Source organism: Nomascus leucogenys, chromosome 17 (genome assembly GCF_006542625.1).
Source record: "Nomascus leucogenys isolate Asia chromosome 17, Asia_NLE_v1, whole genome shotgun sequence".
NCBI classification, from domain to species: Eukaryota; Metazoa; Chordata; class Mammalia; order Primates; family Hylobatidae; genus Nomascus; species Nomascus leucogenys.
Genome location: NC_044397.1, coordinates 37,838,260 through 37,851,223, shown reverse-complemented (window position 1 = coordinate 37,851,223; position 12,964 = coordinate 37,838,260). Strand labels below are relative to the sequence as shown.

The window sequence follows — 12,964 nt, the reverse complement described above, 5'->3', positions numbered from 1 at the left end:
CTCATCTCTACAAAAAATTAAAAGATTAGCCAGGTGTGGTGGTGCACACCTGTAGTCCCAGCTACCTAGAGAAGCTGAGGTGGGAGGATTGCTTGAGCCCAGAATTTCGTGGCTGCAGTGAGCTATGATTGTACCACTGCACTCCAGTCTGGGCAACAGAGTGAGACCCTCTCTCAAAAATTTTTTTAATTATTTAATTGAACCTAGCTGTACATGTGTGTTTTTCAAAGTCAGTAACAGGACTCCCAGCGGCAGGCCAAGGTCACTCCCAGATGCTCTGGGCTCCGACTATCTTCTTCCCCTCCAGCCTTGGAGAGGTAGCCTGGTCACAGCCCAACCCCACCCAATCCAGGAGAGTCAAAAAAACACAATGCCGAGCGCAGTGGCTCACAACTGTAATCCCAGCACTTTGGGAGGCTGAAGCAGGTGGATCACCTGAGGTCAGGAGTTTGAGACCAGCCTGACCAACATGGTGAAACTCTGTCTCTACTAAAAATACAAAAAAATTAGCCGGGCATGATGGCAGATACCTGTAGCCCCAGCTACTCAGGAGGCTGAGGCAGAAGAATTGCTTCTGGGAGGCGGAGGTTGCAGTGAGCTGAGATCGTGCCATTGCACTCCAGCCTGGGGCGACAAGAGCAAGACTCCATTTCAAAAAGAAAAGAAAAAAAAAAAAGAACACGCAAGACACAACAACCTTCAAATTAAAAAAATCGCATTTTATTTGGCCTATTATTTGAGAACAGCAACTGTGTCTACACTCTTGATAAACCCACACAGTATCTCACGCATAGAAAAAAAAAAAGCTAGGGTCTTTTCTCCCCCTTATCCCCCCACCCCATCTTCCCCTCACCAAAATGTGGGGTGAGCCCAGATTTAAAGGCAGAATAGGCCCTTGTCCCCAAGACAGCATGGAGCAAACTGTCACAAAGCAGGGAATCTCCTTAAAGTCATATCTTCCCAAAAAGATTAAACTACCCAGGCTGGCCCTTCACCCTGGTCCTCCACGTTCATTTCTTTTTTTTAAAAAAATTATGATTTACTTGTTTTTGTTTTTTTTTTAACATAAAAGTTTGAGTAGGCTGGGTGTGGTGCCTCACACCTGTAATCCCAGCACTTTGGGAGGCCGAGGCAGATGGATCGCTTGAAGCCAGGAGTTTGAGACCAGCCTGGCCAACATGGTGAAACCTCATCTCTACTAAAAATACAAAAATTAGTTGGGCGTGGTGGCGCACACCTGTAGTCCCAGGTACTCAGGAGGCTGAGGCACGAGAATCACTTGAACCCAGCAGGCAGAGGTTGCAGTAAGCCGAGGTTGTGCCACTGCACTCCAGCCTGGGTGACAGAGCGAGACTCCGTCTCAAAAAAAAAAAAAAAAGCATCAGAACCAGGTCAGGAGGAGAAGGGCAAAGAGTTGCCACTGCTCTCCTTCTGGGATCTTCTCACCCAGCTCCAGAAAGGCAAGGGGCCTTGGATGCTTGGAGCTATTGCTCAGCCCTGGGGAACTACATCACCTGCTCCCTCAGGTTTTTCATAGAAGAGACACATCCCTGGAGAGTATTGCTAAGAAACAGGAAAATTAGCTCTTCCCCCCATCACTATGGCTTCCCCAGGCCCCGAGTAGCCCTCTAAGCAGCTCAGGCCCAAACTCAGGGCTGGAGGGCCGGGCAGTGATTACAGGGTGGTTTGGTTGCCAGGATATCTCTGGACAGGGCCCTTGACAGCACTGCCCTGGCCCTAGGGGAAGCCTTCTTCTGCTTGGCGTCCAGGTTCTTCATGTACCTCTGGACCCACTCCTGCTTGGGGTCGCCACAGAACTGCTGGCCCTTCTTGGTGGTGAAGCTGTGGAAGAAAGGGACAGGGGATCAGCTGAGGTCGACAGGGACCTTGGGCCACTCCACTTCGTGGCGGGGAGGATGTGGAAGCCCAGAGACAGTAAGGCTTCCTTGCAAGTTGCTGAGATGATGTCATCTTCATTTTTTGACACAGGGTCTCACTCTGTCGTCCAGGCTGCAATGCAGTGGCGATCACAACTCACCGCAGCCTCAAATTCCCAGGCTCAAGTGGTCCTCCTGCCTTAGCCTCTTGAGTAGCTGGGACTACAGGAACATGCCACCATGCCCAGCTAATTTTTTTTATTTTTTTGCAGAAACGGAGTCTCACTATGTTGCCTAGGCTGGTCTTAAACTCCTAGCCTTAAGCAACACTCCTGCCTCAGCCTCCCAAAGCTCTGAGATTACAGACGTGAGCCACTGCACACGGCCTTCTCATCGTATTTCTACTTCATGCCTCTGTTTACAAAATGAGTTCACAGTTACTACCTATGAAGCTATTTGGAGGACAGACACATGTCGACCCACGTGACCTTGAGCAAGTCACCTTCCTGAGCCTCAGTTGTCCTCTGTAAAATGGGAACAATCATCCCTACCCCATAGAGTTGTTGAGAGAATTAGATAAGATATTGTCCTGTGCCCCTGAATGGTGCCTCGTTATATATTTGGTGCTCAGTAGATATTGAATCTAAATCCTTCTCCTGGTGGCTCATGCCTGTAATCCCAGCACTTTGGAAGGCTGAGATGGGCAGATCACTTGAGGTCAGAAGTTTGAGACCAGCCTGGTCAACATGGATCGTGCCACTGCACTCCAGCTTGGGTGACAGAGCAAGACCCTATCTCCTAAAAAGAAAAATGAAATTAAAAAAATAAATATATCCTCCTCCTAGTTTTATGGGCAAGGAAGTTGAGGACCAGAGAGGGGAGGTGACTTCTCCAGGGATGCACAGAGCTGGGGCTGGCTGACCTTGCTTCTCAGGGACCCTGGAGTTGCACCTGCCCCCGCCCCTCTCCTGCCACGTGCCCATGAAGGATACCTACATCACTCCTGCCTTGAGGCACGTGCTCCTGTTGGACAGCTGGTAGCTGACCACTCGGTTCTCAGGAATTCTCTTGGACATAAAGAACATGCAGCAGGAAGGGGGGAGGACCACAGAGCCTAGAAGACGAGAGAAAGAAGAGTCACATCTTTTCCTAGCCTCCCCTTGGCTCTGGGCTTCAGAGCTGAAGCTTGAAGCTTGCACCAAACATCACCAGTCCATTCACTGGGCTGCCCTTTCCCCAGCGCTTCCCTCCAGCCCCAGGCTAGTCAGTCCTACACCCTCCACTGTGCCATCCCAGCCATGCCCTTGGAACTGCATCCTGCCCGAGGTCTTACCCGTAGGGATGATGTGGTGGGCACAGACACCAAGGAACAGAAGGCTGGTTACGATGGTCATCAGGCCTGCCATGTCCCAGAGAACAGAAGCACCAGCTCGGGGCTCAAAGCCGACGTGCAGGAGGAAAGGACCTAGGGACAAAGAGCTCGGGTCCTTGCAGAGCACCCCAAACTCCCTCCCTCTGCCCTTTATGGGGCAACTAGAAGGAAACACGCCCCCGAGCCCCCTCCACGCTTCCTTGAAAATCCTGAGGCCTGTGGTCTGGAAAGAGGAAGTTGTTGTCCCATTGTTGCCTAGCTGCGTCAAGGGTTATTTTGGGCTCCGAACGAAACAGCTGGGGGAGGGGGCATCACCCCACCTAGGCCAAGTTCAAAGGTGTTGGATGTGTTGTCAGAAGGCCCATGGGATCCTGGCTGTGTTGGCCACTCCCTGTGGAATCCTGGACAAGTCACTCACCTCCCTGAGCCTCAGTTACTTCAGCTGAAAATGGGCGGAGTCATCCCTATCTTCTCCCTTCCATTCATTCATTCATTCATTCATTCACCCAATTATTTATTAGGCATGTGGTCTGTGCCAGGCACTGGGAGGATTCTAATGGGGAGACAGATTTGTGATCAAGTGTGTGTAACAGTCAATGAGAGGTCAGCTGGGCACTGTGGCTCATGCTTATAATCCCTGTGCTTTGGAAGGTTCAAGTGGGAGGATCATTTGAGGCCAGGAGTTTGAGATCAGCCTGGGCAACAAAGCAAGACCCTGTCTCTACAAAAAATAAAAAAATTAGCCAGGCGTGGTGGTGCAGGCTTGTAGTCTCAGCTCTTGGGGGGGCTGAGGTGGAAGGATGACTTGAACCCAGGAGTTCAAGGCTGCAGTGAGCTGTGATCACACCACTGCCTCTCCAGGCTGGGCAACAGAGCAACACCCTGTCTTAAAATCAATCAATCAACCGATCAATCAATCAGTCCATGACAAGTCTTGACAGAGCAAAGCAGATGCTGTCAGGACCGCCTTCCATCAGCTCTCGGTGGCCTTGAAGTCCCAACAGCCATCGTCCGTACCCTCAAGTTGCTGGAGCCACTTAGTCACCAAGGCTCTAGGGAAGTGGGAAATGCCTAGAAATTCACATCCTCTGGGACGGCCAATGTCTGCCAGAGGGATGCTGACTCCAGGTCCAGCATGACCTACGCTGTTTCCTGAGTTCCCAGCTGGGTCAAATCTCTGACTCTCTGTGCAGCAGGACTTTTTGCTTGGCCCCTTTCCCCGGACCAGATTCCCAGTCCCCTGATGGTCTCTTGTGGAAGCTTCTCTTAATAAACCACAAGCTCATGAATCCCTGTCTCAGGGTCTGCTTTGGGGTCCCTAACCCAGGACAAGGTGTGGGGGTGGTGGGTGGGAGGAGGGGAAACATAGGAGAAACCAGGGGCCGGGAGTGGTGGCTCATGCCTGTAATCCCAATGCTTTAGGAGGCTGAGGCGGGAGGATTGATTGAGGCCAGGAGTTTGAGACCAGCCGGGGCAACATAGCAAGACCCTGTCTCCAAAAGAAATAAAAAAATTAGCCAGGCATGGTGGTATGCGCCTGTAGTCCTAGCTACTCGGGAGGCAGAGGTGGGAGGATCGCTTGAGCCTAGGAGTTTGAGGCTACAGTGAGCTAGGTGAGCACCACTGAACTCCAGCCTGGGTGACAGAGCATAACCCTATCTTTAAAAAAACAAACAAACAAACAAAAACAAAAACAAGTCTGGGTGAGGTGGCTCATGCCTGTCATCCCAGCACTTTGGGAGGCTAAGGTGGGAGGATTATTTAAGCCCAGGAGTTCAAGACCAGCTTGCTCAACATAGCAAAACCCCGTCTTTAAAAAAAAAAAAAAAAAAAAGGAAAAGAAAAAGAAAACAAACAAAACCATGGGAAAACTGGCCAATTGTGCCAGGAGCAAAGTTTAGGAGGGACTCATAGCTGACAGCTGCACTGAGGCTGGAGAACGGAAGGCACCGGCAACTATGCGGAAGCCTATAAGTCATAACGTCCAGTTCAGTTGTAAGGGACTGAGGCAACTTTGTGAGACAGAGTGGGACATGGCTCCCACCTCACTCCATCCCCCATTCCAGGATCCCAGGTCAGGACCTCATGATCAGAGACTCCCTTCACCCGCCACTCCCATGTGGCTGACTGCCACGGAGCCTCTACAGCCCTTTGTAATTATTGGGTAACAAGAACAAGGAGGAGGAGGTAACAATTGGTCAGCTGCTTAATTGATCACAGGTTCATATTGTTACTGACAGGGTTCAATTATGCCTAATCATAAGAAACATTTGTGCATTCTCCAACACTCCCATACCCAACCCCTCCCTACGATTCTCTCCATTCCCCTTCTCCAACCTCCCTGCTCTGGGATTCCAGGGCACACACCGATGTAGGACCCACACAGTGGCATAGTGGGAGCACGGTGGTACTCGTCACTTGGTGGCCAGCTAGGTGTCTGCGTCTTGGTCTCATGCTTGACCTGAACGCCTTGAGATCAATTTCCATGCCCACCAAGTGCCAAGCAAATCACCTGTGCCATGGCCAGCGTTTGCAGAATGAATAGATGATGGATCAACTCTGAGACAACTTCCTCTGGACCAGAGACTCCTCTGTGGGTTTTGCCCACAGAGCACAACTGGGGCCAGCGTGTACACAGGGTAAGTCAGCAGGCGGGTCCCCTGATGGAGGCAAGACTGAAGTTGGGGAGGCTGGTAGCACCTGATCTCACTGCCTGTGCTTACAGAGTGAAAAATGCTGAGAGCCCAACTCAGCTTCATTAGCCTGGCACCTGCCCCGTCTGCCTTCACCTCCCCATCAGCCAACAATAATTATCCTCTGCTGGCAGAGCAATTAGGGAGGATTAAGTGAGAAAAGTCATGGGAAGGCCCTTTATACATGCAGAGGGTTTTTTCTTTAAAATTTATTTATTTATTTATTTATTTATTTTTGATACTGAGTCTCTCTCTGTCTCCCAGGCTGGAGTGCAGTGGCACGATCTTGGCTCACTGCAACCTCCACCTCCGAGGTTCAAGCAATTCTCCCGCCTCAGCCTCCCCAGTAGCTGAGATTACAGGCACCTGCCATCATGCCTTGCTAATTGTTATATTTTTAGTAGAGACGGGGTTTCACCATGTTGGTCAGGTGGGTCTCGAATTCCTGATCTCGGGTAATCCACCCACCTCAGCCTCCCAAAAGTGCTGAGATTACAGGTGTGAGCCACTGCACCTGGCCAAAAAAAAAAAAAAAATTTTTTTTGAGATAAGGTCTCACTCTGTTGCCCAGGCTGGAGTGCAGGGGCATGATCATGGCTCATTGCAGCTTCCAGTTCCTGGACTCAAGCGATCCTCCTGCCTCAGCCTCCTGAGTAGCTGGGACTACAGGTGTAGGCCACCATGCCCAGCTAATTTTTTAAATTTTTAGTAGAGACGGGGTACCCCTATGTTGCCCAGGCTAGTTTCCAACTCCTGGCTTCAAGCAATCCTCCCACCTTGACCTCCCAAAGCGCTGGGATTACAGGCATGAGCCACTGTGCCCAGCTCATCATGATGTCTTATGACAGCTCTTGTAATTTTTGCTCCCCAGTGATTCAGAGGGAATGCCTGTTGACTGCCTGCATTTTCTCACTCAGTGGGTGCTGGGAGTGTGGTGTGTGGGGAGGAGGAAGTGGGGGGGAGAAAGGATGGCCAGGCAGAGGCAGCACTCAGGAGAAGAGTGAGGCTGGGGTAAATAGGGCGGGGATGTTGCAACAGGAGTGGGCGAGCAGAAGGTCATTGGGTGGGAGTGTGTGGGGTAGGGTGCTTCATCCCAGATTAGTAATACCCTTTAAAGGCTTTTCCAAGGCCTTAAAAAACACAAAATACCCAATCTTTTTTTTTTTTTTTTTGAGAAGAGTTTCGCTTTGTCACCCAGGCTGCAATGGAATGGCATGATCTCGGCTCACTGCAGTCTCCACCTCCCAGGTTCAAGCAATTCTCATGCCTCAGCCTCCTGAGTAGCTGGGATTATAGGCACCCATCACCACACCCAGCTAGTTTTTGTTTTCTTAGTAAAGATGGGATTTCACCATGTTAGCCAGGCTGGTCACCAACTCCTGACCTCAAGTGTTTTACCCACCTCGGCCTCCCAAAGTGCTGGGATTACAGGCATGAGCCACCGCACTGGGCCAAAACACCCAATGTTTTTTGTTGTTGTTGTTGTTGTTGTTTTGTTTTGAGACACAGTCTCTCTTTGTCACCGAGGCTGGAGTGCAGTGGCATGATCTTGGCTCATTACAACCTTCGCCCCCCCAGATTCAAGCAATTCTCCTGCCTCAGCCACCCGAGTAGCTGGGATTACAGGTGCACACGACCATGCCTGGCTAATTTTTATGTTTTTAGTGGAGGCGGGGTTTCACCATGTTGGCTGGGCTAGTCTCAAACTCCTGACCTCAAGTGATCCACCCGCCTCGGCCTCCCAAAGTGCTGGGATGACCGGCATGAGCCACCTCACCCAACCAAAACACCCAATCTTTATGCTCTATACAGGGAAATTGTTAAGGCAGGGATTACCAACTCTTTTTTAAGAGGGAGGAGCTGATGCCTTACAAGGATAAGTGAGCAGACACCATCACAGGGCCACTTAGCTCCTGAAATGGGAAACTGCATCCTTCCCCCTTGAAGTGGTGGAATCCAGCAGCCAGAGACATAAAGTAAGAGAGGGAGGAGGAGGTCTTAGGAAAACCAACTAGAAGAGAGTGGATAGGTAAAAAGAGAAAGAGATAGCCAAGCACCGTGGCTTAGGTCTGTGATCCCAGCACTTTGGGAGGCCAAGGCAGCAGGATCACCTGAGGCCAGGAGTTTGAGACCAGCCTGGACAACATGGTGAAACCCCATCTCTACTAAAAATACAAAAATTAGCTGGATGTGGTGGCGTGTGTGCCTGTAGTCCCAGCTACTTGGGAGGCTGAAGCAGGAGAATCGCTTGAACCTGGGAGGCGGAGGTTGCAGTGAGCCAAGATTGCACCACTGCACTCCCGCCTGGGTGACAGAGTGAGACTCCGTCTCAAAAAAAAAAAAAAAAAAGAAAGGGAGTGGGTAGGTAAAAAGAGAAAGAGCCAGGTGCAATGGCTCACACATGTAATCCCAGCACTTTGGGAGGCCGAGGTGGGAGGATTGCTTGAGCACGGGAGTTCAAGTCCAGTCTGGGCAACATGGCAAGACCCAGACTCTTTAAAAAAAAAAAAAAAAAACAAACTAGGAAGAGGGAAGCAGTAGAAGTGGGAACCTGGCAGGGGCAGAAAGAGCATGTGTGGAGGAGGGTGGAGGATGGGTGGGAGGTGACCCACAGCAGTGTGAGGCTCTTAGAACCCCTGATGGCTCCAGCACAGACCCTGTCCCTCTCTTGGCCTCAGTTTCTCCATCTGAGAAGTAGGGTGTTGGCCAGAGCGGCCTCTCCCCAAGTGTAGGACCACCAGCCATGATACAAGAAGGAACATTTCTCGTTTTATTTAAATGTTTTGTTACAGTCACCCTCTTTAATAACGGACTTTAAGGAACTTCATATATATATGTTATAGTAATACAAGATTTCTCTAAGGTAAGAAATATGAGGGCCAGGGCTCACACTTGTAATCCCAGCACTTTGGGAGGCCAAGGTGGGCGGATCACCTGAGGTCGGGAGTTCGGGACCAGCCTGACCAACATAGAGAAACCCCATCTCTACTAAAAATACAAAGCCAGCTGGGCGTGGTGGCGCATGCCTGTAATCCCAGCTGCTCGGGAGGCTGAGGCACAAGAATTGCTTGAACCTGGGAGGCAGAGGTTGTGGTAAGTGGAGATCGCGCCATTGCACGCCAGACTGGGCAACAAGAACGAAACTCCGTCTCAAAAAAAAAATATATATATATATATTAGTAGGCTGGGTGACGTGGCTCACATCTGTAATCCCAGCACTTTGGGAGGCTGAGGATTGCTTGAGCTCAGGTGTTCGAGACCAGCCTGGGCAACATAGTGAAACCTCAACTCTACAAAAAATATACAAAAAATTAGCCAGACACTGTGGTGCATGCCTGTAGTCCCGGCTATTTGGGAGACTGAAGCAGGAGGATCACTTGAACCCAGGAGTTCAAGACTAGCCTGAGTAACATAACATATCCCCATCTCTCAATAAATAAATAAAAGAAGGGGGCTGTCATAAAGTCATTTATCTCTGATGATAAATGACTTTAAATACCTGAGAACAGGTCCCAGAAAGGGGGCACTGGATCTTATGGCCCTAACTAGGGTAAAAGTAGACCACACATACACACACACACACACACAAAGAAAGAAAAAATATCCTGTCTTCTTACTAAGGTCTGAAACTGAATTTTAGGTCAAACCATAGGCCTATAGATGGTCAGCTATGGTGCAGTGACATATTTTAGTCCCTGACCTGCTAAAAACTGGCTGTATGAACCTGGGCAACTTGCTCACTTCTCCCAAGCTTTGATTTCCTCATCTATGAAATGGTGGGGGAGGGGGAGGATGAGGCCATGTTTTACCCATGATCTCATGTGATTCTAGAATCCCAGAAAGTTATGGATGTAAGGGCTTTTAGTAAACTTCTTCTTCTTCGTTTTTTTTTTTTTTTTTTTTTTTTTTTGAGACGGAATCTTGCTCTGTCATCCAGGCAATGGCGCAATCTCAGCTCACCCCAACCTCCACCTCCCTGGTTCAGGCAATTCCCCTGCCTCTGCCTCCCGAGTAGCTGGGATTACAGGCGCATGTCACCACACCTGGCTAATTTTTTTGTACTTTTAGTGGAGGCGGGGCTTCACCATGTTGGCCAGACTGGTCTCAAACTTCTGGCCTCAGGTGATCTGCCGGCCTTGGCCTCGCAAAGTGCTGGGATTACAGGCATGAGCCACGTCTCCTGGCAGTGCACATGAAAGTCTTCGCCATCTAGCAGGAACCAGACCCTTAAGCTAGAGGAATTCAGCCCCCAGGGAGGCTTTTAAGGTATCCATCCATCCACCTACCCATTAATTCATCTACTCACTCATCCATCCATCCATCCACCCACCCACCCATCCACCCACTCACCCACCCATCCATCCACCCATCTATCTATCATCCATCCATCCATCCATCCACTTATTCATCCATCCACCCATCATCCATCTACCCATCCACCCATCCACCTACCCACCCGTGCATCCACCCCTCCACCCATCCATCCATGCACCCACCCATCCACTCATCTATCTATCCATCCATTCACTAATCCATCCATCCATCCAGCCAGCCAGCCATCCACCAACCCACCCATCCATCCATCCATCTATTCACCCATCCATCCATCCATCCACCCCCCACCCATTCATCCATCCACCCATCCATCCACTCATCTATCCATCCATCCATTCATCCATCCATCCATCCATCCATCCACCCACCCACTCACCCATCCATCCATCTATTCACCCATCCATCCATCCATCCATCCATCCATCCATCCACCCACCCCTCCACCCATCCATCCATCCACTCATCTATCCATCCATCCATTCATTAATCCATCCATCCATCCATACCTCATCGAACCCTGCTATATACCAGGTGCCCCATCCCAGGCATACCAAGAAAAACTATATACAGGTGTTGCCTTGGGGAACTCTCACACTAGTCCTGAGAGACAGAGGCAATTATGACACAGGTGATAAGTGTCCAGATGGAGGAGGTCTACCGAGCCCACAGTGGAGAGCAGAAGTCATAGAAAACTTCCTGGAGGAGGTGCCCCTTGTGCTGAGTTAGGCTGACCAAGGGGAGTGGGGCTTGGCAGGGAGGAAACTGGGCAGAGAAGGGTATTTCAAGCCCTGGAAGCCACAGAGATGAAGTCAAGGCAGACGGGTGACTTGGTCAGGTTGGAGCCTTAAAGAAATCACTCATGGAGAGGTGGAGGAAATTAGGATGGAAAGAAGGGGATGGATTTGAGGATTACTCAGGATTCCATTTGCTGAACTCTGATGCCATACTGGTTGAGGAAAAGGAAGGATTGTCCAGGATAACACTTGGGTTTCAAACTTGAATGCATGTGTTGAGGGGACCATTCATGGATAAAAATTCTGCAGGGGCTGTGGGGCTTGGAGTACCAGGGGTTCTAGTAGATGCCCGAGGCAGGCAGTGCAGGTAGGGAGAGGTCTGGATGTCCAATAAATTATTAGAACAAGGGAGGGGCTCAAGCCTGTAATCCCAGCACTTTGGGAGGCCGAGGCGGGCGGATCACCTGAGGTCAGGAGTTTGAGACCAGCCTCATCAACATGGAGAAACCCTGTCTCTACTAAAAATACAAAATTAGCCAGGCGTGGTGGCGCATGCCTGTAATCCCAGCTACTCCAGAGGCTGAGGCAGGAGAATCGCTTAAACCCAGGAGGCACAGTTTGCGGTGAGCCAAGATTGCACCTTTGTACTCCAGCCTGGGTGACAGAGCTAGACTCCATCTCAAAAAGAAAAAGAAAAAAAAAATCAGAACAAGAAGACCCTTTAGAGTCTCACCTGTCCCATTACTTTGTGACTGGGAACTGGAAGCCCAGGGAGATTAGACAGCCTCAACCGCCCCACCCAGCTCAAGACCCACTGTAGTACCATGGGGAGGGCATGGCCCTAGAGGTAGACACTCCTGGATTTGAGCCTTATTCCAACCATATGCTCACTTGGTGGCCCAGGCAAGGTGTTTAGCCTCTGTGAAGCTTAATTCATTTACTAAAAGATGGGTGTGTGACTGTGCACCTCCCAGGATGGTGGAGGGAGTAGGCCTCAAGCTTCAGTGAGGGACTCCATGAAACGCCACCAGACCAGAATCCCTTCATCTGTTTCCCTAAAGCCCCACGTGGCTCCTCTGAACTCGTCTTATCCTCTTATTGTCCCCATGTCACCAGTAAGGAAACTGAGGTTCAGGCTGGGCATGGTGACTCACGCCTGTGATCCCAGCACTTTGAGTGGCCTAGGCGGTGGATCACCGGGGGTCGGGAGTTCAAGACCAGCCTGGCCAACATGGTGAAACCCGTCTCTACTAAAAAATACAAAACTTAGCCAGGCATGGTGGCAGGTGCCTGTAATCCCAGCTACTCAGGAGGCTGAGGCATGAGAATTGCTTGAACCCAGGAGGCGGAGGTTGCAGTGAGCCGAGATTGTGCCACTGCACTTCAGCCTGGGTGATAGAGCAAGACTCAATCTCCAAAAAGAAAAAAAAGAAAAGAAAACTGAGGTTTAGAGAGTTAAATGACTTGCTCAAGACTCCTAAGTCACGATGCGGCAGAACTGGTCCTACATCTTCCTGGGAAGGAACCTATACCCTTGTCATGGTGCCAGGCAGCATGCTCTGCTGAGTGGCACCAATGCCACCACGCCAAGTTCACTTTCTGAGCTGCTCTCCAATCCACCCCTTACTTTAGACTCTCACGGCCACCAGCTTTGCACAGCCTCCATCAATTCTTTCTTGCATTCTTGTTCCAGCCTCCTAAAGGAAGCAGGTGGACATCTGGGGTGTGATGCAGAGGGGAGACGGCAGTGGGGTGCCAGGATGAATGGGCACTGTGGTGGGGAGTGCAAGGGGCTGGATTCAGGCGTGCAGACTGGGGGTGTCACTGCTTCCTGGGATATCCTGCTTCCTCGCTACCAAACACACACACACAAAGTCCCAGAATACTGGGCACAGGGGAGCCACTTACCCGGAGGTGACAGGGTGACAGCCTTGGTGCCAAGTGCAGAGCAGA

The 12,964-nt window shown here is 50.5% G+C and overlaps 1 protein-coding gene across 1 annotated transcript; it reads right to left on the bottom strand.

The window, feature by feature from the left end:
• Nucleotides 1-698: 698 nt before the first annotated feature.
• On the bottom strand, nt 699-12,964 carry CCL24 (C-C motif chemokine ligand 24). Its single transcript, XM_003276662.3, has 4 exons — nt 12,920-12,964; nt 3,211-3,342; nt 2,874-2,991; nt 699-1,842 (listed from the first exon to the last, which is right to left on the bottom strand). The coding sequence occupies exons 2-4, from the start codon at nt 3,281-3,283 to the stop codon at nt 1,650-1,652; spliced, it is 384 nt and encodes a 127-aa protein (XP_003276710.3). The 5' UTR covers nt 3,284-3,342; nt 12,920-12,964; the 3' UTR covers nt 699-1,649.